Source organism: Callorhinchus milii, unplaced genomic scaffold, assembly GCF_018977255.1.
Source record: "Callorhinchus milii isolate IMCB2004 unplaced genomic scaffold, IMCB_Cmil_1.0 Scaffold16, whole genome shotgun sequence".
In the NCBI taxonomy this organism is placed as follows: domain Eukaryota; kingdom Metazoa; phylum Chordata; class Chondrichthyes; order Chimaeriformes; family Callorhinchidae; genus Callorhinchus; species Callorhinchus milii.
The window spans coordinates 4,047,162-4,071,201 of record NW_024704757.1 but is presented as its reverse complement, the minus strand read 5'-3'; the positions used below and the strand labels follow the sequence as shown (position 1 = coordinate 4,071,201).

At 47.3% G+C, this 24,040-nt stretch overlaps 1 protein-coding gene across 9 annotated transcripts in view; it reads left to right on the top strand.

Annotated features, from left to right (window-relative positions):
• mapk8ip3 (mitogen-activated protein kinase 8 interacting protein 3) overlaps positions 1-24,040 on the top strand; it is a 50,749-nt gene that overhangs the window by 7,848 nt on the left and 18,861 nt on the right. For 2 of the 9 annotated variants that reach the window (XM_042340997.1, XM_042340992.1), the window contains exons 3-16: positions 838-908; positions 1,093-1,187; positions 2,267-2,284; positions 4,907-4,994; positions 5,357-5,606; positions 7,251-7,356; positions 7,719-7,837; positions 13,007-13,018; positions 14,201-14,218; positions 18,569-18,626; positions 18,990-19,142; positions 19,889-19,955; positions 22,874-23,004; positions 23,592-23,648. In XM_042340997.1, the coding sequence (XP_042196931.1) occupies positions 838-908; positions 1,093-1,187; positions 2,267-2,284; positions 4,907-4,994; positions 5,357-5,606; positions 7,251-7,356; positions 7,719-7,837; positions 13,007-13,018; positions 14,201-14,218; positions 18,569-18,626; positions 18,990-19,142; positions 19,889-19,955; positions 22,874-23,004; positions 23,592-23,648 (1,243 nt within the window). The remainder of the gene's footprint in view (positions 1-837; positions 909-1,092; positions 1,188-2,266; positions 2,285-4,906; positions 4,995-5,356; positions 5,607-7,250; positions 7,357-7,718; positions 7,838-13,006; positions 13,019-14,200; positions 14,219-18,568; positions 18,627-18,989; positions 19,143-19,888; positions 19,956-22,873; positions 23,005-23,591; positions 23,649-24,040) is intronic. The other 7 variants (XM_042341000.1, XM_042340996.1, XM_042340998.1 and 4 more) reach the window with 6 other exon arrangements.

Genomic DNA, 24,040 nt, shown 5'->3' with positions numbered 1-24,040 from the left:
CAATTTTTCAAATTACTGGAATCGAGCACAGAAACCTGAGCTCTCGTCAGTTCTAATCGGTAACTTGTATTTTATGAGGTGTCTTATTACACACAGCCAAAATGTTTCAAGGAGCTTCACAGGATTTGACTGCTTTATACTATTAAAAAAAGCAGTTACTATATTCTACACTAAGACACATACCAACCAGAGAAAGTCAAAATGGAGTATGATCGAATTGGGAGGGGAGCTGAGCAGAGAGATCTGCTGATTCAAGTTCACAGATCATTAAACCCTTAAGTCACGGATACAGAAACAGTCAATAAGACAATGTGATGCTGGCATTTATTTCAAGGGATCTGGGAAATACATGTCATGGGGTGATTCCCCAGTTATGTAGAGGGCCATAAGACCTCTGTGAGAGACTGGGTTCAGGTTTGGGCGCTCGACCTTAGGAAGGATAAAGTGGCCGGTTGGGCTCAACAACAACAACTTGCATTTATATAGTGCCCTTCACGCGGGCTAGTGTTCCGGAGTGCTTAATGACCTCTTGTCCCAGTTTTCCTTTGCTCCTTCCTAAAATATCAGCGTTCTTTGGATGGGTTATAGACATCATATGAGACAGTGACCTCTGTTCCCCAATTTTATCTGCTTCATTTAGTAATAATGTTGCAGGCGGTGATGCTGTGGTATCTGCCCACCACTCTGTGAGACTGGATGACCTGCAGGCTTGTCAGGCACCAGGCATGGGGCAGCTCACGCACCCTGTTTGCTGGAGGGTGGCATCAAGCTGAGGGCGAGGCTGGAGACATTAAAAAAGGCCTTCAGAGATCTGATTGATTCTTTCCTTGACTACAGTGTCCAGACTGGAGGAACGGGAAGCTGAGATGAAGAAGGAATACAACGCCTTGCATCTGAGACACACTGAGGTGAGAGAAAAGTCCGAGCTACATTCATTCCTATTTTATACCTGGTGATGCCGTGACCTCGTATTGAAGCCCCAGCCTTTACACAAGCGTCTCACCAATACTGGTTTCCGTCTCGGTGTTCGTTTCCGTCGCCATTCGTCTGTGTCGGATGTATTTGCTGTGAATGCTTGTTGTTCTCCTGCAGATGATACAGACTTATGTGGAGCACATAGAACGATCCAAGATGCACCAAGTCGGCAGCAATGCCCAGTCAGATGGAACGATGACTGGAAAGCCCAGGTAACAGCTTTGGGCGACGGAGACTGTTACTGATTTAGATTTCACAAACTGGCGAATAATATTCAACACAGAATCGGGAATTCATGTGTTTGTTGTTGACAGAACCCACAAATCTTGATTGGCCCTTTCCACGTATGTGAATTAGATTCCTTATCATATAAAACCTGACTCTCAGAAACTAAATCCCTGCTCTCTGCAACTTCTACCTCTCCATCGCACCCCTACCACACCTGTCTTTAAATCCCACCTAGCTCTTAAACTGCACCTACAGTCACCTCCTTTTCCCTTGCTCAGAATCCAACACCGTCCCTATGAAGTGCTCTGAAACATTAACCTGTGTGATAGGTGCTATTATAAATGTGAGTTGTTGTTGAATCGATGGGGAAGTCGTTGTGATGATTTGGCTGTTTGGCAGGAACAGACGTGCTGGGATCCAGTCAGTGAGGGAAGTTATGATTATCTTGTGATTTTAGACCCTCCATAAACCAGTTAAAGAGTTTCTAATGTGGCTTGAAAACTTCTTCTGATTTTATTTTAAGGATATGTAAAAGTTAACATAGTACAGCGTGAAGCCATAGGTGCTTTGACCACACCACCCACACTGCCCTACCCCGGTGCCCGGGCTACACCGCCCTACCCCGGTGCCCGGGCTACACCGCCCTACCCCGGTGCCCGGGCTACACCGCCCTACCCCGGTGCCCGGGCTACACCGCCCTACCCCGGTGCCCGGGCTACACCGCCCTACCCCGGTGCCCGGGCTACACCGCCCTACCCCGGTGCCCGGGCTACACCGCCCTACCCCGGTGCCCGGGCTACACCGCCCTACCCCGGTGCCCGGGCTACACCGCCCTACCCCGGTGCCCGGGCTACACCGCTCTACACTCTACTCCATTGTCCGGAGTTCTGCATTGCTTGCTTTTACGTTGTGTGCATTCCTGGCGCTGCTCTCACTGGTAACTGCTGCCTATGTGTTGTGTGTGTTTGTCACCTTTGAACTCTGTTGATTAATTATGTTCTTCTCATCCCGCTCGCTGTGCTGTGCTGTTGCTGCTGTTATGGCTGTTTTCTGTGTTCCACAGCCAACCACGAAGGAAAAGGTAACCGCTGTTTAGCCACTTCAACCCTTCGATTCCAAATGTATCCCTTTCCCCTTCCCCAGCCCAATCTATGTCAGGATCTCTCAAGATATTTTGTGATCAATAAGAATTGATATCAGAGCAGGTAAACGTGATGTGAGTTAGCTTGACAAGTTGCAACAAGCTTTTCAGCTGGTGTACATTGCCGTGTTCCTGTCATTCTGAAGCATGGGATGGATCTCAGGCCTGGGAGTGTGCTGCGATGTACAATTTAATGTCTTTAATTCCACGGGAGAGATTTTTAACTCTCAAAACAAAATGTGTTAGGTTGAGATGTTGCAGCATATCAGGAACTTGGGCCCATTTAGCTGAGCTGGATGTTTTGAATATATCGCTGCTGAGGTATGGGACCATGTAATCTTCTTGCCTGAAAATTAAAAATTCAGTATTGTCCTCCCATCGGTCCTCTGCCTCCAAGTGCCAGGTAAAAGTGCGGTTCACATGCTGCAAACTCCTTCATTTTACTATCAGTGTGAGAATGTCTGACATCTCACTATCAGTGTGACGATGGTGACCTGACATGTGTGCGAGTGTACAGTGATGTAACAGCCGTGTGATTTTATGGGGGGGGGGGGGCACTATTATTAATTGTCAAACAGTGTTGCTCACTCTGCAGACTTCCCACCACAGCCCCACTTCACTCCACTCCACTCTCGACTCTACATTTTTGGCACCGTTATGTTTTGGTCACCGGGCGTCGGATGTGTGTGTTGAACCTATGACCGAACCAGACTGAGAGTTCCATGTGTCCCACCTACATATGGAAATTCCCATGTTTGGAATGGAACGACCTCTCTGGAGGGATGCACTCTGCTTATCAAATTATAACAACAATATGTATTTCAGCTTTATTGTATTCCCCTCACCCAATCGCATCTTCGTATGTCTGGTTGTCGTGTTCCTTGTACTGATGGTCTGTGAGGAAGGATGTGGTGTTGTGTGGGCTCGTTGTTCTACACACAGAAGCCATTCTCAACGTCGACCAGCTGCTAAAAGTGGGGGAGAAAAGGTGATGGACGCATATAATGGCAAAGACGCCTTAAACACAGCCCCTCTTACTGTAATCACATACAGAGTTCAGAAGATTATCGACCCAGATTCTCACCTGGACTTTACCACCTGAGCAGCTGTTGATCCAACCATGTGCTCAGGCTGGAGACCGCTTTGGTCACACGACACTGATAGGAGAAAGCAGTGTAAAGGAAGTCAGAGGGGAAGAGAAGTGTCTCAATTTGGAAATGTCGCTGAATTGAGGAAGCAGCTTGTGTGTGGGGAATCCCAGGCTGTCTGTGTCCTCTTGTTTGATTGGTTCCTCTGGTGATGTGATGATTGATCAGTTTTGTAACTTTCTGAAGTGACTGTGCTACACTTGAAGTCAGTGCACAGATTGTTTCCTGTGGGTTCTTTGGGCCTGGTTGGGGCAATTTGCTGCTGTTTGCTGTTGGTCTGGGGCTTAGGGAGTCACAACCATGTATTCAGTCTGAAGCAAATCACTGTGTGTCAGAGGTCAACGAATACTTATTATTATTAAGCGATAGCTTCAGGCAGTGTGGAGTTGACGCTTAACACCAGCCAGTTCTCCACAACAGCATCATTCACAACATCAGGGAGGGAGGGGAAGGGGAGGAAGGGCGGCCAGTGGATGTCAGTGTTCAGCCTCTGAGGTGAGCAATTGGAGGGAATGTCCTCATGTCTCTGTCATCACTTCCAGCCCATTATCTGGCTGAGGATAATGCTTGAAAGGGACTTACTTGCTTTCTGAATGAGCACCTCCTCCCGTATATATACTGTACAGTATATTGTAATATTACCATATATTCCTGAATGTGAACGTACACACGAATACATGAACTGCTTTATTGTATGTGTGTCCTTCTTGCACATTTTACATTTTGTTGACTGTGTTCAGAATGTGCGAGTGACATTCCAAGCTCAAACCCACAAAACCTCCCCAAACATTTAATCTTTAGAGAATGTGATAACCTGGAGCAAACCAGGATTCCCAGCCCCTCGAGGTGACACAGAGACAAGTGTCATTATCAAGGGAACTCCTCAGACCCAACATACCCTCCCTCCTTTGCTAATTCTGAATTGCATCACATTTCCAATCTTTCAATTCTGAAATGTCTGTTACCTTGTAACATCACAGATTGGTTAGAATGAAGGAGGCCCTTTGATCCATCGGGTCCCATCCCTCCAGACCATCCACTCTGCCATCCCCTCATCACAGCATCGAGCTGCTTTTTAAATGAGTCCCAGTGTCCTGGTAACCCTGTTCCAGTTGTTAATTACCGTTTAGGTAAAGGAAGACTTCCTGGTATCTTGTCATAAAATTGCCCTTTACAACTCTAAACCTTTGCCCTCTTGTTCTACTGTCTCGTTGCATCCTAAAGTATTGATGTGGATTTACTTTTTAACACAGCAGCTCGTTCAGAGTGAATCTGTGTCTTGCTGACGAGTGTCACTGTTAGAAGCCAGTGGATTGAGTATCATTTGTTTTCATGTTTCCTCACTGAAGTGTTTAAGTACTTTTTGCTCAAGTGAATAAGAGATGTCTTACACATTGTTTTCCTTTCCCTGTAGGAAGGAGCGACCAAACACTTTGGGCCTGTTCCCTGTGCTGGATCTCCGTGGGCAGCCGCTTGATCAAATCACCGGCAATATTACGGAGGTGGGGGAAGGCTCCTGGTGTATTTTAAGAACCACAATCCACCGATGTTTGTTGAACCTGTTCTAATATAGAAAAATATGTGACGGGGGTGCATTGGGATCAGGGAGCGTGGATGGTAGGAGGGAGGCTGAAGGCGCGGTCATAGAGGAGGGTCTTGAGATGTGCCTTGAAGGAGGGAAGAGAGGGAGGGAGCAAGGTGAAGGTAATGTGGGATGGAGTTCCAAAGGGTGGGGACGGAGAGGCTGAAGGCCTGACTGGCGATGGTGGGACAGCCCGGGTGGGGGACATGGGGCAGGCCAGAGCCTGCTGAGTGGAGGGAGGAGCGGACAGGTTGATACGATAATAGTTTTGTCTTGTGTCAGGATGATACATTGGAGTCTGAGCAGTCGTCTGCTGTGAACACCCCAAGTACTGCGGCCACCCCAAGCACCGCTGGGACAAAGTCTAACACCCCAACCTCGTCTGTACCCTCCGCAGCCGTCACTCCACTGAATGAAGTTGTTAATCCAATCTACAACGGAGCTACCAAACTCAAGAACCAGAGAAAGGAGAAAGGTAATAGCAGAAACATGAAGGTCCAGGTCACCCAGGAGATGAGGAATGTCAGCATAGGTGAGAGACTGCTCGTGTTCCTTCCGCCTTTTTCCGTGCTCATTACCTTGAGGAATGTCAGCGCTGAAAACAGGAACGTATTACACTATGTGTTCCAGTTATAGTGCCCGGAACTCTGGAGGCATAGATTTGATGCAAGGCTGGATTCCCTTAGGATCCTCTGATATTTGAACCAAGTTCCCATTCCTAAGCCATGTCCTGTACTGAGCGGTCAGTCACTCTGTGATCCTCCACTTACTATTATGTGGTCTTCCCAGCCCTCTATATAACTGCCAACTGTTTCTGCTGGTACAGCAGGAAACCTGGTTCCTATTCGGTGCAGCCACAGAGCTCAAAATCAAGTTCAGTTTTCAATGTTATTGAAGAACTGGTCTCACAACCATTTCAAAAAGAAAAAAAAATTCACTTTTTTTTAGACATTTTAAAAATAGCTCCTGAAAGTTGGCTGTCTAATTCACTGCAGACCATGGGAGAACAGAGTCCAATTGATTCACATTCACTGCATTTATACCTCAACAGAGACAAACTGAGGTGTTCTTAAAAGTACCTCCTTGGTGATATGTGGCACAGGCTATGGTCAATTCCAATTAGAAGACCGATTTTGCCACCAGATCATGGATAGCAAAACCACACATGAGAGTGGCCCTGGCACAGGGAAGAGCTCAGTTCATTGGTCTTTTCAGCCGGGGACACTGGCCAATCCCTTATTCAGACTCTGCAATATTCACAACCTGAATTGTTGATGTGAGACATAGAGTAAAAGCTAACCAAATTATTCTATATTCTAAAAGTAGCTGGTGTTGTCCATGATGAAAGACATTTTTCTGTCCTGGATTTATTGCCACGGATGGCACTGATGGTATCAGAAAAAAGTTTTAATGTTCCCTTAAACCACTGGAAATACAGTATCCACCAGTTCACAATCTCTCTGGTAAATCTTCAGACCCGTAAACCGATTACAGTGTATGTCTCGCTCCAGGTTTCTATTGTTTCTATAAATTCTGATATTTTCTGTTGTGATTATCGCTAGGTAGCAATTAAGCTATATGTGACTTATCAAAGCCTCTGTACTTTCTGACCTGTAATCACTCTCAAGTAGCTATTACTCTAAATCTGTCATCTAAACAATTTATCAAATGAAATAACTACCTTCTATTCACTCTCAAGTACTTATTAGTCATAATATGACGGATGTGATGTGGTGAGTAACTTACTGTCGGTCATAACCTCTGTAAGCTTCATCTTGGTTTTATTCCAACTTTATATGTGAACAATTCCTATCGTTGCCTTCGCTATAAAACTCTTTATACCCACAGCCATCACTAAAACATTCTCAGTATGTGCACACTCCTGACTGTAGTGTGGATGAATAAGTTATGCCCTGATAAGCTCTCATCCCTCTCCATAAGTAGCAATGCACCCAAAGTTAATATACAAATACTGTGCTCCTCACTATATCAGTCTATTACCTATCATTTCCTTCTCGGTAACATTCTGTACCACACCCTCACTATATAATTGTCTGATATACCATGTCTCTCAGTGTAACAAACTCTACCTATTACTCACACTCGGCTTTCTTTGGCCGTTTCTTTAATTTATTTCTTTAATGATATTCATGTTCTCTTGGAAATCACTTTGTAGGAATGGGAAGCAGTGACGAATGGTCTGATGTTCAGGACATTATTGATTCAACCCCAGAACTGGATATGTGTCAGGATCCACGCTGCGACGGACCAGGAGGCAACAGGTAGTCTTTCAGTTCAAATCTTCTGTTGATGATTGTGTGATCTGAATGGGACAGCACTTTGCCAGATGGTATCTAGACTCTGACCGACAGACAGGCAACTTTATTTACTGTTTTTGCCTGGGTAGCGAGTATGGAGAATTGCAACCGGGTGTACAACTTTGTTCACTTGTTAAATCTGGTGACGGCAGGCCTTATGCACGCTTGTACACCCCTGCTCATTTTGGTTGCTTGGGTCAGGTTTACTCCTGTGGTGTATAAGGGTATTGGTGATGACCTGGTATGCTCAGTGAGCTGGAGCAGGTGTGTCAATCTTGGTTTTGTTCATTCTGTACTTGTCTGATTGTATAAATTGGCTGATTCAGTCCCACACAGGGAATTGTAAACAAGGCATTTGGGATCAACACTGATTCTCTTTACCATGAGCTTTCCACTGCCGGCTCAGAGGTCATTGGAGATGTGGATGAGGGAGCCGACCTGCTGGGTAAGTCACACTCACCCCGGTTTGACAGAGAATTTAAATTGGAAATTCAGTTTGAAAGGTCCAAAAATAGTTTTTAATGCAAATTCCAAATGGCCATAAATCTGGTTGAACCCAGGAAAAAGGGTAAACAACCATATCATTTCAAACTCAGGATTGCTACAAGAAAATGCATTTTCTCTTGTTGAGTGCAAAAAATGATGTGTTAGTTTTAAGTTATAATGATAACAAAAAAGGTAAATTTTGTTCAAAGAATTGCGTGTACGTCCTGCAAGTGTAAGTTAGTCTCAACACAGACTCAATGGCCAGAATGACCTCTTTCTGCGCTTTAAGTTTAATGATCCCAGTCAGGGTTTCTCCCCGCCCTCTCCCCTGTCACTGACCAATCACTGCTGGCACCCTCCTCCCACGCCTCTGCTTCTCTGTAAATTCACTGATAATGACCCAGCACATTGAAATCGTTCACACTGAGAAAGCCCCTGAATTCCCTCCACCTCACCATACACCTGGCTGAGGTTGCAGATGCATGTGAGAGTGAAATTATGTGCCATGGCCCTTCCTACTAAGTTGCTTTATGTGTTCATTTAATTTATCCAGTCCTTGTGCTGGGTGAGTAAGACCCAAGTTAATTATTTAAGTAGATTTGAAAGGCGGGTTAAACTGATGTGAGTTGCTTTGCATTTTTGATAAGTTTAGAGTCTAACTTCTGTTCTGGTTGAGAATAGCCAGTATCAAGTTTCTATTGCAAGGTTGAAAATATGAATATTTATCATCAAGGATTTTTTTTCACTGTCATTTGCTATCATTAACCCTTTGAATACTCACTGATATGTTCAACCTTCAATCTGCATGTGATTTTTTTTATATAACATGCACACAAGATGATTCCATATTTATTTAGAATGTGGAACATTGTAAAACATTAATGCATGTGTCAAGCAATGTTTTTGTTTTCCTCCAGTTATTAAGAGCCACATTGCAGTTGACAAACCAAGAGATGGGCATCTCATTGGCCTCTGTACATTTCCTTTTGGACCAATTAACATGGAAAAATCAAAATCACACAGAAAGTTGTCAGCAATCCAATATTCTTCAGGCAATGCCTGGCCAGATAATTGGAGGGAAATGGCCCTCTTGATTCAAACCCCCCTTTCTCCAAATCTAGTCACACTTTTCTATTGTGCCAACAGGACAGGTGACTGAAGATTATTTCCAAATATTTTTAAAGTGCTGGCAGGTTTCTATGTGAATTGTTGCTCTTTCAACAGTGCAAAAAGCCAATATCAATTTTTCTTTCTAGATTATTCTTGACTTGATAATCAGGCATATTGTCACAGGGATCTTAAATGTTTGATCCAAAGCAGCACTTTATCCTGTTGATATTTACAATGGATCAGGACCGAATACCAATCCTAAACCTTCAGTTGGATCAGGAACTGTATTGAACCCCATCATTAGTTGGTTCCGAGCGCAAGCACACTGGTGCGGGCTGAAGCTGGAGGTTTAATGCTGCGAGTTTAGTGCCGTGCTCTGAACACTGACTTAGCCAGTGATTATCACTGGCAGGACTCTGTGAGTTTTGGTGCTGAAGAAGATTCACTCTGAGATCCTATGAAGTTTTAAGTTAGTATCAATTCGGAAAATTTCTATTTAAATATCTTCTCAGTCACCCATGGAAAGCTTTGCATTTGCTCTGCAGTGAAGTGTGACTGCAGTTGGCATTTTGAGAGACAGCGTTGCATTCAGTGGTTATACTTACTGTGTATAGATACCAGTCTGAGTGGGAAGACTTTTGCCATCAGATTAATTAACTGATGAATTCAAATCATCGTTAGTGACATGAGCCAAATTCTGTCGTTATTGGTGGTACATACCTCCACGATATGGTAATCAATGATAGACTAATCAGATCTCTGTAGTAATGGGTTAATAGCCATTTATACAACTATGTTTGCACGCTGGCATTCTGTATTCCATAACTGACTTGTGTTCTTTCCCCACAAGTTGGGACCAATTACAGAGACACAAGGATAGGAGGCGCTCACTCCGCCAGTCCGTGCTGTGTCCCCACAGGCTCCTCTTCCGCCTCTTCAAATATCCAATTTCTTGACAAATCTTCTCTTAGCCTATGTGGCAAAGCAATGCCACAAATGGGCTAATCACCTTCCATTAACTCTTCCAGGGACATTCAAAGTCCATGCCCCCTTGGTACCAGTTTGGCCAGTTGAACAATCTTTCTCCGGTGTTTCAGAATATCAGCTGTGCACAAACCACAGAGTATGAGAGGCAGCTCCATCTTTGTCTCGCGTTTGTTCCTGACGAGATACAAGCAAAGCCTCACAATCCTGCTCCTTCTCTAATTCATCCTTGGCCCCCCTCCTTTTCCTCATTTAAATGCTCCCTCTCAGCGATGTTTTCCGGAGATATGAGGTAAACTTCCACATGTATGCAGATGATATCCAAATCTACTTCTCTTCAACCAGCTGTGACTCCAGGTCCTGATATCTGTCAACTTTTCTGTGAGACATCAAGGCCTGGATAAGTGTAAACTGCAGCTGAACGTCGACAAGATGAAAGCCATACTCCTTGGCTCCCGTCAGCATCTTCTCTCCTGCGTTCTGACCTCCCCAGCCTTTTCCTAAGACTTAATGAACCTTTATGTGACCTGGGCGTCAGGTACAACCCCCAGCTGTCCTTCCTCCTCCACATCCGGTCGCTGACCAGGACTGCTTTCCTCCACCTCTAGAACTCCACCGCCCGTATTTTCACCCGCAGTAAATTCCGTACCTCAATCACACCAGTCCTCACCAGGCTCCACTGGCTCCCTATCACAAAACAGATCGATTTCAAGATCCTCTCACTCGTCTACAAATACCTTCATGCCTACCTCTCTGACATGCTTACTCCCCTTGCTTACCCACTGCCTCCACTCGACTGGGTCTGGCCAGCTGTGTATCCCTCGTGTCCTCCGTTCCGGTGACCATGCTTTCAGCCACTACGGCCCGAAGCTTTGGAAGTCTTATCCCCCAATCCCTCGGTCCTCCCCTTTCCTTCCCCTCTTTTTAGATCCTGACTGAAGACCTTCCTCGTCCCTCCTGTTAAACGCTACCATTCGAGTTGTTGTTGTTGTCATCGTCTCAAACTGCCCTCTAGAAGCCACAGGTTGAAGGTGTATTTCCACAGACTGGTTTGGATTCAGTTTTCTGAAATACAGCCAATAGCATCCAGTGTCTGCAATTCTGTCTCTCAAGAATAGGGCTCAAGAGGCACCAACACTTGGTTCAAATTGTACTTTTGGCCAAATCAAATCATCCAAAAGTTTAACATCCTGAATAACCTTGCTAAGGCGGCAACTCTCCACTTCAGCCCTGGACACCTCGTGACCATCTCTGAGCTCTCTCTCTCACATGGCAGTTGAGTGCTGGTTCTCTGCTTCTGCCTGTTTTTTATCCTTTCACGGGTCTCTGTGCAGTGTCTGTATTGTTGATCACTGCCTGTCCTGCCCGTGTTCTCCTGGTGTGAGGCTTGTTGGCCCTGTCACTAACACAGCCCAATGTGCTGATGCTCACCAAGCAGTCAGCATTGAGGGCAGCGTGACTGTCTGTCCTGCCTGAAACTCCGCTCACTTTATTCTTTTACTGGACATAATGGCAGCAGGTTTCATATCCTGATCTTAACACGTTGGGGTGTATCACGTCCGTGGAGAAGCAGAGAACACGGCGCGAATGCAGCTCACAACATCAACTAGATGTACAGTGTTTGAGCTTGTTTATTGTTTGTCATTCTGGATAAAGGCACAGATCAGTGGTTAGTACATTGCTTGAAAAAGAGGGATATTAAAAGGGTTTTTGGATGTATGAGCAAGAAAACGGGATTCAATTTAAGTGGCTTATATGCAGAAAAAGACCAGTGCAAACTTGATGTAAAGGCCTGTTTCTGTGTTTGTATGTAAAATACAGTATATACATATAGNTTTTTTTGGGCAGCCTGGTGTCTGATACATCACCGTGCTCAAGATTATCCCAGCCAGATTGAGAATTCCATGCATCCCACCCACACATGCAAATTCATACTCGTACACAATTACACATTTATGGTTACTCTCAGACAGTATTGTTCTCATTCAGAGATAGATGTGGAGTGTCCTGAACACACCCGAGGGACACAGGGAAGTCACTGATGGAGACGAGCAGCCAGGCCCTCGGGCATTCAGTTTTTCTCATTGCGTTCAGTGCTGGCAGGACAGTGCTTCACTGCTTGTGGAGTGAGAAAGCAGCAGGACAGACACCAGGACTGAGTCCAGAGGGGATGTAAGGAAGGAGAGATGTGCGGTGATGCATAATTACTGCGGTATTCTTTGGCCATGTTCAATGACCATTGTTACAGTTTGTTTTACAAAGCTGTTGGGAGGAGAAACGAGAGTGGTCGCCCTCACCTCGAATGTGTTATTTCCAAACTGATCAGATGCTGAGATGAGGGAAATGGCCGCATTAAACAGAGTGTGAATGCTGGCTCTGACATTACATGAAAGTCCCTCTCGATCAGCCAGACCTTGCTGTGCTGCGCTGCATTGCTGCAGCACCCAATCAATCCTCACTTACCGCCTCGCCGTGCCTTGCCTGTCTGAACAACTGAAGGACGATTTCTATCCCGTGTTTACATCTTGTAGCAAACACCGCTGAGGATTAGAGGATTAGCTGACACGGTAGCAAAAAAAAAGTGTTCATTAATGTAATGTTAGCACTTCCTTTGGCTAGATTTACAGATTTCAGTGTTTTTATAGCTGATGGGAGGCTGTGACTGCGATTGCCAGCTGCGGCGTGTTTGACCGTGGCTGGGCTGTCAGTGACTGTGCAATATAACATTCAGGGACCGGCTGTCTGACAGCACAGCAGTTTGAGAGCAGGGTGAGTGGGGATTAGCACGGTGGGTACACTAAACAGGCACATTGCAGCAAACGTGTTAGATTTGATGTCAGTCTCGTTTTGGGCGCTCACCGCTGGTCTGGCCTTTACAATTCCATTTCACTGTCATTGAAATGCCTGCAGGTTGATTGATGTTTTTATGATTTTCTTTTAACCTTTAATTATTGATTGACTTTTTTTGCTTCCTCTTCCTCCCTCCCTGACTGTCTGTCTGTCTGTGTGTCGCTTGCGCTGGACATCTCCATAGGGGAGTTTTCAGGTGTGTATCTCTCCTGCGATTGGTGTGTGTTTGCTGCTATACACATGTGATACTCCCCCCGCGGCTGTGCTCTCTTTCTCACTGCCTGGCTCCAGCCTGTGCTCCCTGTCTGCCTCAAAGTCAAAGTGCGGTTGCATTGTAAGACCTGGCCCTTTGCCGAATGTCCTCCTAGTGCCTCCGAGTGTTTGCTTAGCTCAGGTTACTGGTCAGGCTCCCTCCACTCTGCAGTAGCAGCAGACATCAGGACAGGTTTCCCTCTGTGTTAGCTCAGGAACGCTACACTTAGATCCCTGAGCTCCTGCCCACGGGCAGAGGGCAATCCCAGCATGATTATTATTATTATTATTATTTTACCTGAGTCACCCTCTTCAGGCAAGGTATGTTCTGAGAGGAAAATCGAAACCCTTAATGTCAGCTGTGGGACAATCTCCAATCACAACGTCCAGGTTAGAAGAGAGAGTGACTGCCAGGCAGAGGATCTCATAGGAAACCAGGTGATGGACTGAAAGTCTGGCCCATGAGTGGAAGAAACTTGACTTAACAATGTACAGTGTTGTGCACAATCTTGTTGACATATATTTCCCTCCTCCTCTCCCACCTCCCCCACTCCCGCCTCCACTCCCGCCTCCCCCTCTCCCACTCCCCCCTCCCACTTCCCGCCTCTCCCCCTCCCCGACACCCCACCTCCCACTCCCCGCAACCCTCCCTCCCCCCCTCCCACTCCCTGAATCCCTCCCACCAACCCTCCCACTCCCGCAACCCTCCCTCCCCCCCCCACTCCCCGCCTCCCTCCCACTCCCCGCCACCCTCCCTCCCCCTCTCCTACTCCCTGCCTTCCCCACTCCCGCCTCCCCACCTGCCCCCTTTCCCCTGCCTCAGGACAATAGTGACTGTAGTTTTCTATGTGAAGTGGACTTAGTTACTGTGACCTAGACCGTACACAGGCTAAGTGTATCTCAGGTGACTTTCTGTAGGATCATGTTCCCAATGCTGGTTCTATTATATTGTGAGTCTTGTTGAGGTATTAGTGATAATAAGCAGCTGAAGTGTAGTATGGTTCCCTCACTGAGCAGGACAGGAGGTTAATCAGCAGTCGGATCTGTATGATGTCAGACAAACTGGTGCATAATGCTTCTTTCTCTCTTTTTGCTCCCTTCCCCTTTAATCGGACTGCGCTCTTAGTGCGTGATGATTTCTTCGGTAAGGTTCCTGCCACCATTTTCCTTCCTCCTTCATTCATTTTCCATCTATTCTGCACCCGCCCCCCCCCCCCCCCCCCACACCTCTCTGCGGGGCAGCGCTGGGCTGCTCTGTTCCTTCCATTCTTTCATGCAGTTTGAGGCTGGGGAAGGGGCTGCTTGTTCTATTTGTGATCCTGTGTGTTTGTCCTGTCGTCGTTGCTGGGGTGTGATCACTGCTGTTTGCTTGTTGCCCCTTCTGCTCACATCACTCTAATTCCAGAGTTTTGAATGGTTTTCAGACGGTCCTTGGACCATTCAGCTACACAACATCTCCACGCTTACAGTGAAAGGAGCAAAAGCAAGTCGCTCAGCCCACATTGTAGCTAAATATCATTAAAGTCTGATGCGCATAGGCTCAGAACTGTCTCTTCATATGTGTGTTTGACAGAGCAGGAGAATAGTTCCTGGAGACTGATCTGTGGTTTGCTGCAGCCTGACAGTGCTCAAATATCAGAGATCAGAACTAGCCATCGGAGACAATTTGATGTAATTGTGGGGTTAGAAACCTAAAAATCAATTAATAAATAGGTTCTGAGTGTAGATAACCCAAGTAAATAATTCATAATATTTATGATTAGGGGCGATTTCCGGGGAGGGGGGGTTGTTTTGAATATTGTTTGGAGAACATAGAGTGAGCAGCTTATCTAAAGCTGATCAACTAAATTATTACAAAGAGATGTTTCACTTTCTGACAACTTACAAAAGTAACATCTTCACACCTTGCATATCTGACATTTTTTGCATCAGTTTTGATATTGCTTAACACCAGCTGAGCACTGAGTAGTGGGAGACTGATACCTCAGGGATAAAAGGTGTGATTACAAGTGCAGGTAGAGGGCAGGTTCACCCTCTGTCCCCGAGTGCGACAATCACTTGCTTCACAGGCACACAGTGGCACTTACTATCACAAACCAATGTCTGTAAATATTTCAGTGTGCAGTAACAGGGAACATGAGGACCATTTTATGTGTTTGCATGGCCTGAGACTTTGTGAGTTCAATAATGCACTGTCTCCCCTCAAAATATTGCTCGATTAGATCAAGGGGAAAATAATTGTGAATAATAATCCTTGTTTGGTAGAGCACCTTTCACAAGATCAGTTTGGATGAAGAAGATCCCATCCCTCCAGAACACCTACCCTACCCTCCCACCATCACAGCATCAAACTGCCTTTTTAAATGAGTCCCAATATCTGGGCCTCAACTAAGCTTCCTGGTAAACCCTAGTAACACTTTACAGTATATTCTGTGAAGCGCTTTGAGACATCTCGAAGTCGTGATGAAAGGCGCTATATCAAATGCAAGGATTAATATTATTATTATTAACACTTCCTCAGCTCCTGGCTGCGTTTGAAAGGTTTCATAATGCACATTAATGTAACTAGAGCTATAGAGGGAGTCACCATATTTCAAAGTGTTTCTGTTGCTCAATGCAGAGTTGAAGTGTTATCAGGGCCATAGTTTGAATATCCATCAGCTCCTGACGTTAATTTAACAATGGAAAGACAAACAATTTAACAGTGAATCCTCACACTCTAAATATAACTGGAAGTTTCTGTGCAACCTGGTCATTGGATTTCTAATTTCTGAGATAAAGGCACATCTCTGCCAGGCCAATGCCGGTTATGGAGCACGTTTATAACTTTAGGGTTAGCGGCAAGCAGTCCCCAGCCAGGTATAACAAGGTCATATGGAGAGTAAAACCCAATGAATTGTCTTAAAAAGTAGCTTGTGCTCAGCACACAGGTGAGATGTTGAGTGTGTCCCTGTAGGTGCACCCTGGCTGGTACCAGCGTTTGTGAGACGCTCTGCCACACGTAACGCCTTTCTAATTTATCCTGAAAGTTACACAAGTTGATGCTGTGCAAACACAATTCTATTAGGTTTACAATTTAATTTACGTTATTGTAATGACTATTCCAAGCTCTCTTCTGTGCCAGTCACACCATCAGGAATTCCATCACATTCACACTCATAGTGAGGGAGGTGGGGGGGGGGGGTCACACTCATAGTGTGAGGCATTCACGCTCACAGTAAGAGGGGTCACAACAATAACATTACATTGGTATAGCGCCTTTCATGTCGGGAGGATGTCACACTCACAGTGAGGGGTGGGGTCACACTGCTTGTTTTCTTGGGAAGCTCTTAGCGATCCTCACAACACACATTCTGCCATTGCAAAAACTTAGTTGGTGCTGGAGCCCAAGCTTCACACTGCGATTGAGTCTCATGAGGTCCCAGTGACCCCTCACTGTGAGTGTGAATGCGATGGAATTCTTGATGCTGTGAATGGCACAAAGAAAAGCTTGGACTAGTCATTACAATAACTTCTTTGTGTTTTGAGGCCTCAATTCTGTACAGTGAGTACAGTACGTTAGTTACTCTGATTACTCTGAGCTTTGTGCTCCAGAGAGGTTAGTCTTTTTTTACAGTAGGGTTAGTGCGCAACGGTGCCGCTGTGTGCAGTGATAGCAAAGCCAGATTTTGGCTAATCAGGTCTCTGCACAATAACAATTCTGATGCAACAAACCGTGACAGCAGTGACACCGAGTGTTTTAATTCTACACCTCTGACCAAATCCTCATTGTGACCCTGGTCTGAAAGCTCCCGGGCTCACCAATAAACCTGTTTGCTTTAAGGCAGGTTATTTATCACAAAGAAATCGCTTTTTAGTGCAAACCATCTCCAGGACCCTCTGAATGTTGATTGCTGGCCAAGCGATGGGCATCAGTGAGTGTGTGACCTTGTGACCAGGTCACTGACACAGGACGGTTTAGGTGAGACCATTGGGCCACAGATCCAGTGCCTCGCTCACGGCAGAGGACGTAAAATTGAAACGTAAGAATATAAAGTTAGAGCACTCGCTTTGCAAGTGAGCGACCTGAGTTCAATTCCAGGCAGAGGGTGAAACCTTGGGCAAGTTTCCTTACTCCACACAGAGCCTAATAATAATCCCTCCAAAAAACCAAAACCAATAATTAAATTGGTCATTTTCAATCTACGACTGTTTGTGGGACATTGCTGTGCGCAATTGGCTGCCGCGTTCGCCCACAAATATACAGTCAATTCACTTTACAGTGTGTTCTGTGAAGCGCTTTGGGACGTCCTCCTGACGTGAAAAGCGCTATATCAAATGCAAGGATTATTATTATTATTATTATAAAGTATTGTTGCCTCTCCCCACCCCAAGGGATGATTTCCTGGCACTGTGATTGGCAGTTGGAATAGAAAGGTCATTGTGAAAAATGGAAAGTTGATCCCACTTTCCCACTGGATACCAGCCTTAGAACAGCAACGTTTAAAGCATCAGAGATGTTTATGAGCTGTCGCACTGAGCCGAGGGCAGAGATCCCATTAAAATAGAGTATCACTGGGTGCATGTGCTTTCATCTCCCAGTCAGAGAGCTTTGTGTCTCATTCATGCCTTTTCCCTGTGACTGGAGTGTGTGTGAGTAGACCATCCACTGCGATGTGAGTGAGTGTGTATGACAGTGGACTATTCACTGAGGTAAAGAATGGCTAGATTGACGAGTATGAAGTGCTGTTAGTTGTGTGGTGCCATGGGCACTGCTGCATTGTGCTGTGTGTGCGTGTGCTGTGTGTGCGCGTGCTGTGTGTGTGTGTGCTGTGCGCGCGCTGTGGTGTGTGTGCATGTGTGCGCTGCTGTATGTGCGCTGTGTGCGTGCATGCTGTGTGCGCGCGCTGTGCTGTGCACGAGCGCTGTGCTGAATGGGTGCTGTGAGTGGGAAATGTGTTGTGCGCGCTGTGCTGTGTGTGTACACATGTGCATGCTGTGTGTGCGCGCGGTGCACGCGTGCTGTGCTGGGTGTGTGCACATGTGTGTGTTGTGTATGTGCGCGCGCTGTGCTGTGTGTGCTGTGTGTGTGTGTGTGTGTGTGTGTGTGTGTGCATGCTGTGTGTACGCGCTGTGCGCGAGCGCTGTGCTGAGTGCATGCTGTGAGTGGGAACTGTGTTGTGTGTGTGTGTGCACATGTGCGTGCTGTGCTGGGTGTGCGCACTGCGTACATGCTGTGCTGTGCGCGCTGAGTGGGTGTGTGAGTGGGAGCTGTGCGCATGCTGTGTGTGTGTGCGCGTTGAGTGGGTCTCTGTTGTGAGTGGGCGCTGTGCCGTGTTCGATGCTGTGCTGTGTGTACCGTGCTGTGTTTGTGTTTGCGCTGTGTTGGGTGCATTGTGCTGTGTGTGCTGTGCACTCTGCTCTTTGCTGTGTGTGTGCTGTGTGTGTTGTGTATACACAAATGCCTAAAGATACATGTAACAAACACACATAATCTCACTGGTGCGCTTTGCAGGAATGGGAAAGGAAGTGGAAAATCTCATCATGGAGAACACTCAACTTCTGGAGACCAAGTAAGATAAATTTTCTCTGTTAATTTACTCTGCTTCATGCCAGAGGGGTGGGGAGGTGTGGGGGAGAGGGGTTTGGGTAAAGCACCTGGGACACTACCCTGCATGAGGGGTGCTGTATCAATGCAAGTTGTTGTTGTTGTTTGATGAACCCATTTGAATGGAGAGTCTCTTCCGCAAGAATGAGCTTGATAACAGGTATCAGCTGGTGTGTGATGAGAGATTATGACCAGGGTTGGGGCTGTACTGGGGTTGGGCCGGTGCTGGGGTTGGTGCTTGGGCTGGGCTGTATATTTTGCTGTCTGTGGTTTGGGAGATCTGCTCGGATTGTATGTGCCGTGGGTGAGTGTTGGCTTGTATGTTTAGAAACGCCCTGAACATTGTGAAAGACGACCTGATTGCCAAGGTGGACGAGTTGTGGAGTGAGCAGGAGGTGCTGAGGGGGGAGCTGGAGACCGTCAGGCAAGCCAAGGCCAAAGCGGAGAGCCGGCTCAAGGAGCTGGAGGATGAGCTGAAGAGGTGAGAGACCTCAGAGCAGCTTCTGATAGCTCATCTCAGATTGATAAGTGGGTGGGGAGGGTCAGCCAGGTGTCTGACACATGCAGAAACCCATCACCATGCTTAAGAGTATCCAACCCAACCAAGCTGAGTTTTCCATGCATCCCACTTACACATGGAAATCCCAGAGGTAGATTGTTGGAATGGAATTTGCGCGCTCTCTCTCCCTGGAGACGCATCCTGTTTACCTAATTCTGGAAAATATTAAACACAGGTTGGCAAGAGCCAAGGCTTCGGCACTCCTCAGTGTGCATTGGGGTAACTGCTGGAGTCTAATCAGCTTGTCAAGCTGGGAACACCCTACCCGTTAGGGTTTTAGCTTGCAGGGTTTGACACGACAGTATGGAGCCTGGCACTGAACCCTTACACTGCGGTGGGTGATCTGCATTGTTTGCTGTGCCACATTAAACACCAGCAGGTCACCAGCTTTGTCCCCTGATGTCCTTTGCGCCACCTGCAATGGGAGGTGTGTAAGAGCAGATCAGAGTGATTCACCTCCAGCTTTTGCTGTCTTCCCTTCTCCCCCAGGGTTTGGCTGAGGTCATATTTGACACATTGAGACCTCATGCATCTTGTGTCCTGGGTTTGAATTCTGATTGATGTGTGAGTCAGTAACACCAATCACATGGCTTTTGGATTAGTGGCTTAATGAACAGCAAGGCAAGTTGCACTGTATGTAGAAATGTTTGTGTGTGTGTTTTTTTCAGAGTGAAGTCGGAAGCGATTGTGGCCTTGAATAGTAAAGAGGGGAAAGAAGAGCTGGAGGATGTAAGTGTAAGTGACTGTTGTTTAATTCTTTAATTTATTTCTTGTCGCTTTAGCACAGAGTAAACCCTCGGCTTTATCGTGGCTGATGTTTACTGTTTAGAAGGCCAAGTCGTCCTTCTACTCCAGGATAATCCTGGAGGCGAAGAACAACCCCAGGCTACTGTTTTCCACCACAACCCGACTCCTCCGTCCCCCCCGCCACCCCGCGCAGGTCATCTCCTCCAACCTTCACTGCGAGGAGATGCTGGATTTCCTTGAATCCAAGATCAAGGGAATCCGCTCCGCGGTCACTTCCCCTCCAACTTCCACCCACCCCCACCCCTTCCCTCCCACACTCCGACTCCTACCCATCCTCCCCTACACACCTTCGTACCCGTTTCCCCACCCTCTGTCACTGAACTCATCCTATCCCTAAAACCAACCACCTGCTCCCTTGACCCCATCCCCACTCCACTCCTTATCTCCCAGCTCCACTTTCTTGCCCCACATATCACTGACATCATCAACCTGTCCCTCTCCTCTGGCTCTGTCCCCATTCCATTAAAAACTGCCATCATCACGCCCACCCTGAAAAAACCCTCCCTTGATGCGTCGCAGCTATCAAGCTACCGGCCCATCTCCAACCTCCCCTTTCTCTCCAAGGTCTTGGAAAGAGTTGTCGCCTCCCAACTGCGCTCTTTCCTTTCCACCCATTCTCTTTTCGAACCCCTTCAGTCAGGTTTCCGTGCTGCCCATAGCACAGAAACTGCCCTGGTCAAGGTCACCAATGATATCCTGACCATCTGTGACCAGGGCTCCCTCTGTCTCCTCGTCCTCCTCGACCTATCGGCAGCATTCGATACGGTCGACCACGCTATCCTACTCCACCGCTTGTCCTCCCACCTCAACCTTCAAGGCACTGTCCTTGAATGGTTTAGGTCGTACCTTTCTCACCGTCTTCACTTTGTCTCAACGAATGGCTTCTCCTCCACCCCCCGCACTGTCTCATGTGGTGTCCCTCAGGGCTCTGTCCTCGGTCCCCTCCTCTTCACCCTCTATATGCTCCCCCTCGGTGACATCATCCGCAGACATGGAGTTAACTTCCACATGTATGCGGATGACACCCAACTCTACCTTTCCTCCTCTACTCTCAACTCCACGACCACCGATGTCCTGACAGCCTGCCTGTCCGACATCGAGTCCTGGACGAGAGACAACTTTCTTCAGCTCAACGTGCGAAAAACCGAGGCCCTCCTGATTGGCTCACGTCAGCGCCTCCGCACCTCAGGCGCTGACACCATCAGCATCCAAGGCTGCACTCTCCACCTCTCAAAGCCAGTCAGGAACCTCGGCGTTTTGTTCGACCCTGAGCTGTCCTTTCTCCCTCACATCCGCACCACAACTGGCACCGCCTTCCATCACCTCCGGAACATCGCCAGACTACGGCACTACCTCACCCCTCACGCTGCTGAAACCCTGGTCCACGCCTTTGTCACCTCAAGGCTGGACTATGGGAACTCTCTCCTCGCCGGCCTTCCCGGCACCTCCCTCCACAAGCTGCAGGTCATTCAGAACTCTGCAGCTCGTGTACTGTCCCGCACCAGGCTTCGCGACCACATCACTCCCACCCTCGCTCGCCTCCACTGGCTCCCCATCCCCCAGAGGATTGATTTCAAGATCCTCATCCTCACCTACAAGGCCATTCACGGCCTTGCTCCCTCCTACCTCTCCAACCTACTATCCCCCTACCTACCTGCCCGTACCCTCCGTTCCTCTGGCTCTGGTCTGCTCCACGTCCCCCGCCCCAACCGCCCTACCATCGGTGGTCGGGCCTTCAGCCTCTCAGCCCCCAGGCTCTGGAACTCCATCTCCCAGTGCCTTCGCCGCTTCCTCCCTTTCCTCCTTCAAGGCCGGTCTCAAAACCTTTCTCTTTGACCGTGCCTTCAGCTCCCCTCTCGACTCTCTTCCCCCTTCTCGCTCCCTCCCTTCCCTCCCCTCACCCTGACCATTTCCCCCTCCTTGCTCCCTCCCTTCCCTCACCCTGACCATTTCCCCCCTCCTCGCTCCCTCCCTTCCCTCCCCTCACCCTGACCATTTCCCCCCTGCTCGGGTCATGACCCAACTGTGCAGCGCCTTGGGACGTCCTCCTGACGTGAAAGGCGCTTTATAAATGGAATCTTGTTGTTGTTGTTGTTGTAAAAAGGGAGAACTTTGGGGGACACCAAAACGCGGTTAAAAAATGTGAAAATTGGGATTTATTTTAGAACATTGGAAAAGGAAGAAAACCGGCTCATTACTAACACAATTGTGGCTCTTTTAAAGAACAGAGTTAATGATTACAGCGGAGAGCCGATTATTAGCACAAATTGGGACCAATCCCATTGTGGATCAGTAAACAGCGGACAAGTGAACATACGCACAATACCAAATTGATTACAGATCTCATCAAAACAAATTGTTCCATTAGGAATCATACTGTCACTGTCATACTGGCTTTCTCATGCTCCCTCTCTTCTCACTGAGCCTGTGTGTGTGTCTGTCTCTCTTTTTCTGTATGAGTCTCATTTTCTGATTGACCATCCTGTGGGGGTTACAGAATACTATTAGAGACATGGGAGGAGCTGGCATGTCACTCTTCTCATTGTTTCAAGAAAACTTAAGAGAGGAAAATACCACAGAACATTAGGAAAATAACAACAGTCACAAATGATCAAAGTAATAATAATCCTTGCATTTTACATAGGGCCGTATCATGTGGTTAAGTCCCAAAGTGCTTCACAGGACATACTATAAAGTGTATGAACTGTATTTTTTGGATGAAAAGGTTCCTGCAATGCTGCTTATAGGTGGTGTTCAGTGTTGGGGTGGGATACAGTGAGAGTGGAGGGGTGGTGCAGTGATGGGGAGAATGCTCCCTCTGACCCAGCGATGTTTCTGACCTCCAGGACGATGTGCAGGTGGCCCAGCGTCGCCGCTTCACACGGGTGGAGATGGCCCGTGTGCTGATGGAACGTAATCAGTACAAGGAGCGGCTGATGGAGCTGCAGGAGGCGGTCAGGTGGACTGAGATGATCAGGTGGGAAAGTGTACGATGGAACTGGCTCTACCCTTCTGCATATCCCGTGCGTAAGAGTTTCCAAACCAAATTGAGAATTCCATGCATCCCAGCTACACATGGAATTTCCAGAGATAGATTGTTGGAGTGTAATGCGCTCTCTCTCCCTGGAGACTTTAACTGATCAGCAATTCCATAATCATTCTTCCGTTTTTGTCCTCGTGCTTTTATTTTGAAGCTTTCCCCAGTCTGGCTCTGCTCAGGTCTCTCCACTGGGTTAGTGCCACTTAACGTCTGACAAGCGTTTTCCTTCCTGCATCCGAGTCTGCCCACAGCTCAGAAAGGAAAGTGTGCGAGCTGTAGAGAACAGATGTCCAGCTGGTGCTGGGTGTGTTTAGAGCAACAGCCACAGCTCCTATACTGTCAGGATACACCACCTAGTGAAGCCAATGGTCAGGTGCAGTTCAACTCCTTTAGGCAGTGGCCACATGCCAAGCCCTGCCCCTGCCCCGCTCACCCCCTGGGGCACACGCAGCCCCGCCCAGCCCCTGGCCCCTGGTTTTGACCAGGCACAATGGTGACGTTCTGACATTTGTGTTGTTTCTTAGAGCATCTCGAGAAAACCCGACTTCCCAGGGGAAGAAGAAGTCGAGTATCTGGCAGTTGTAAGTAGTTTTTGTACAATAATAAATGTCTCAATTGTATGCTCATGTCAATGGCTTGTTTGGACTGTGAGCACAAAGAGGGTCCCAAACTTTGTGGCCAGATACTGAGATTGATACTTGCGATGGCAATGGCTCTGATCAGTGTGTGTTCTCTGCGGGGCCGGGAACATAGACTTCTGTCGAGTGGCTTTGGCCACTGAGGTCAAAGTAAGACCACCGGTAAATTCACTTCATAATGTGACTTGTGTTTAATACAGGAAAACTAAGCAGGAGGAGTCTGGTGATGGGGTTGGTGTAGAGGATTAGGAAGTTTGGGGTCAGAGTGGGTCCTTTGTCTAGAAGCAGCCTGATCGGGGCAGAGGTGTCCTGTCTAACTTTGCTCATTTTGTTCC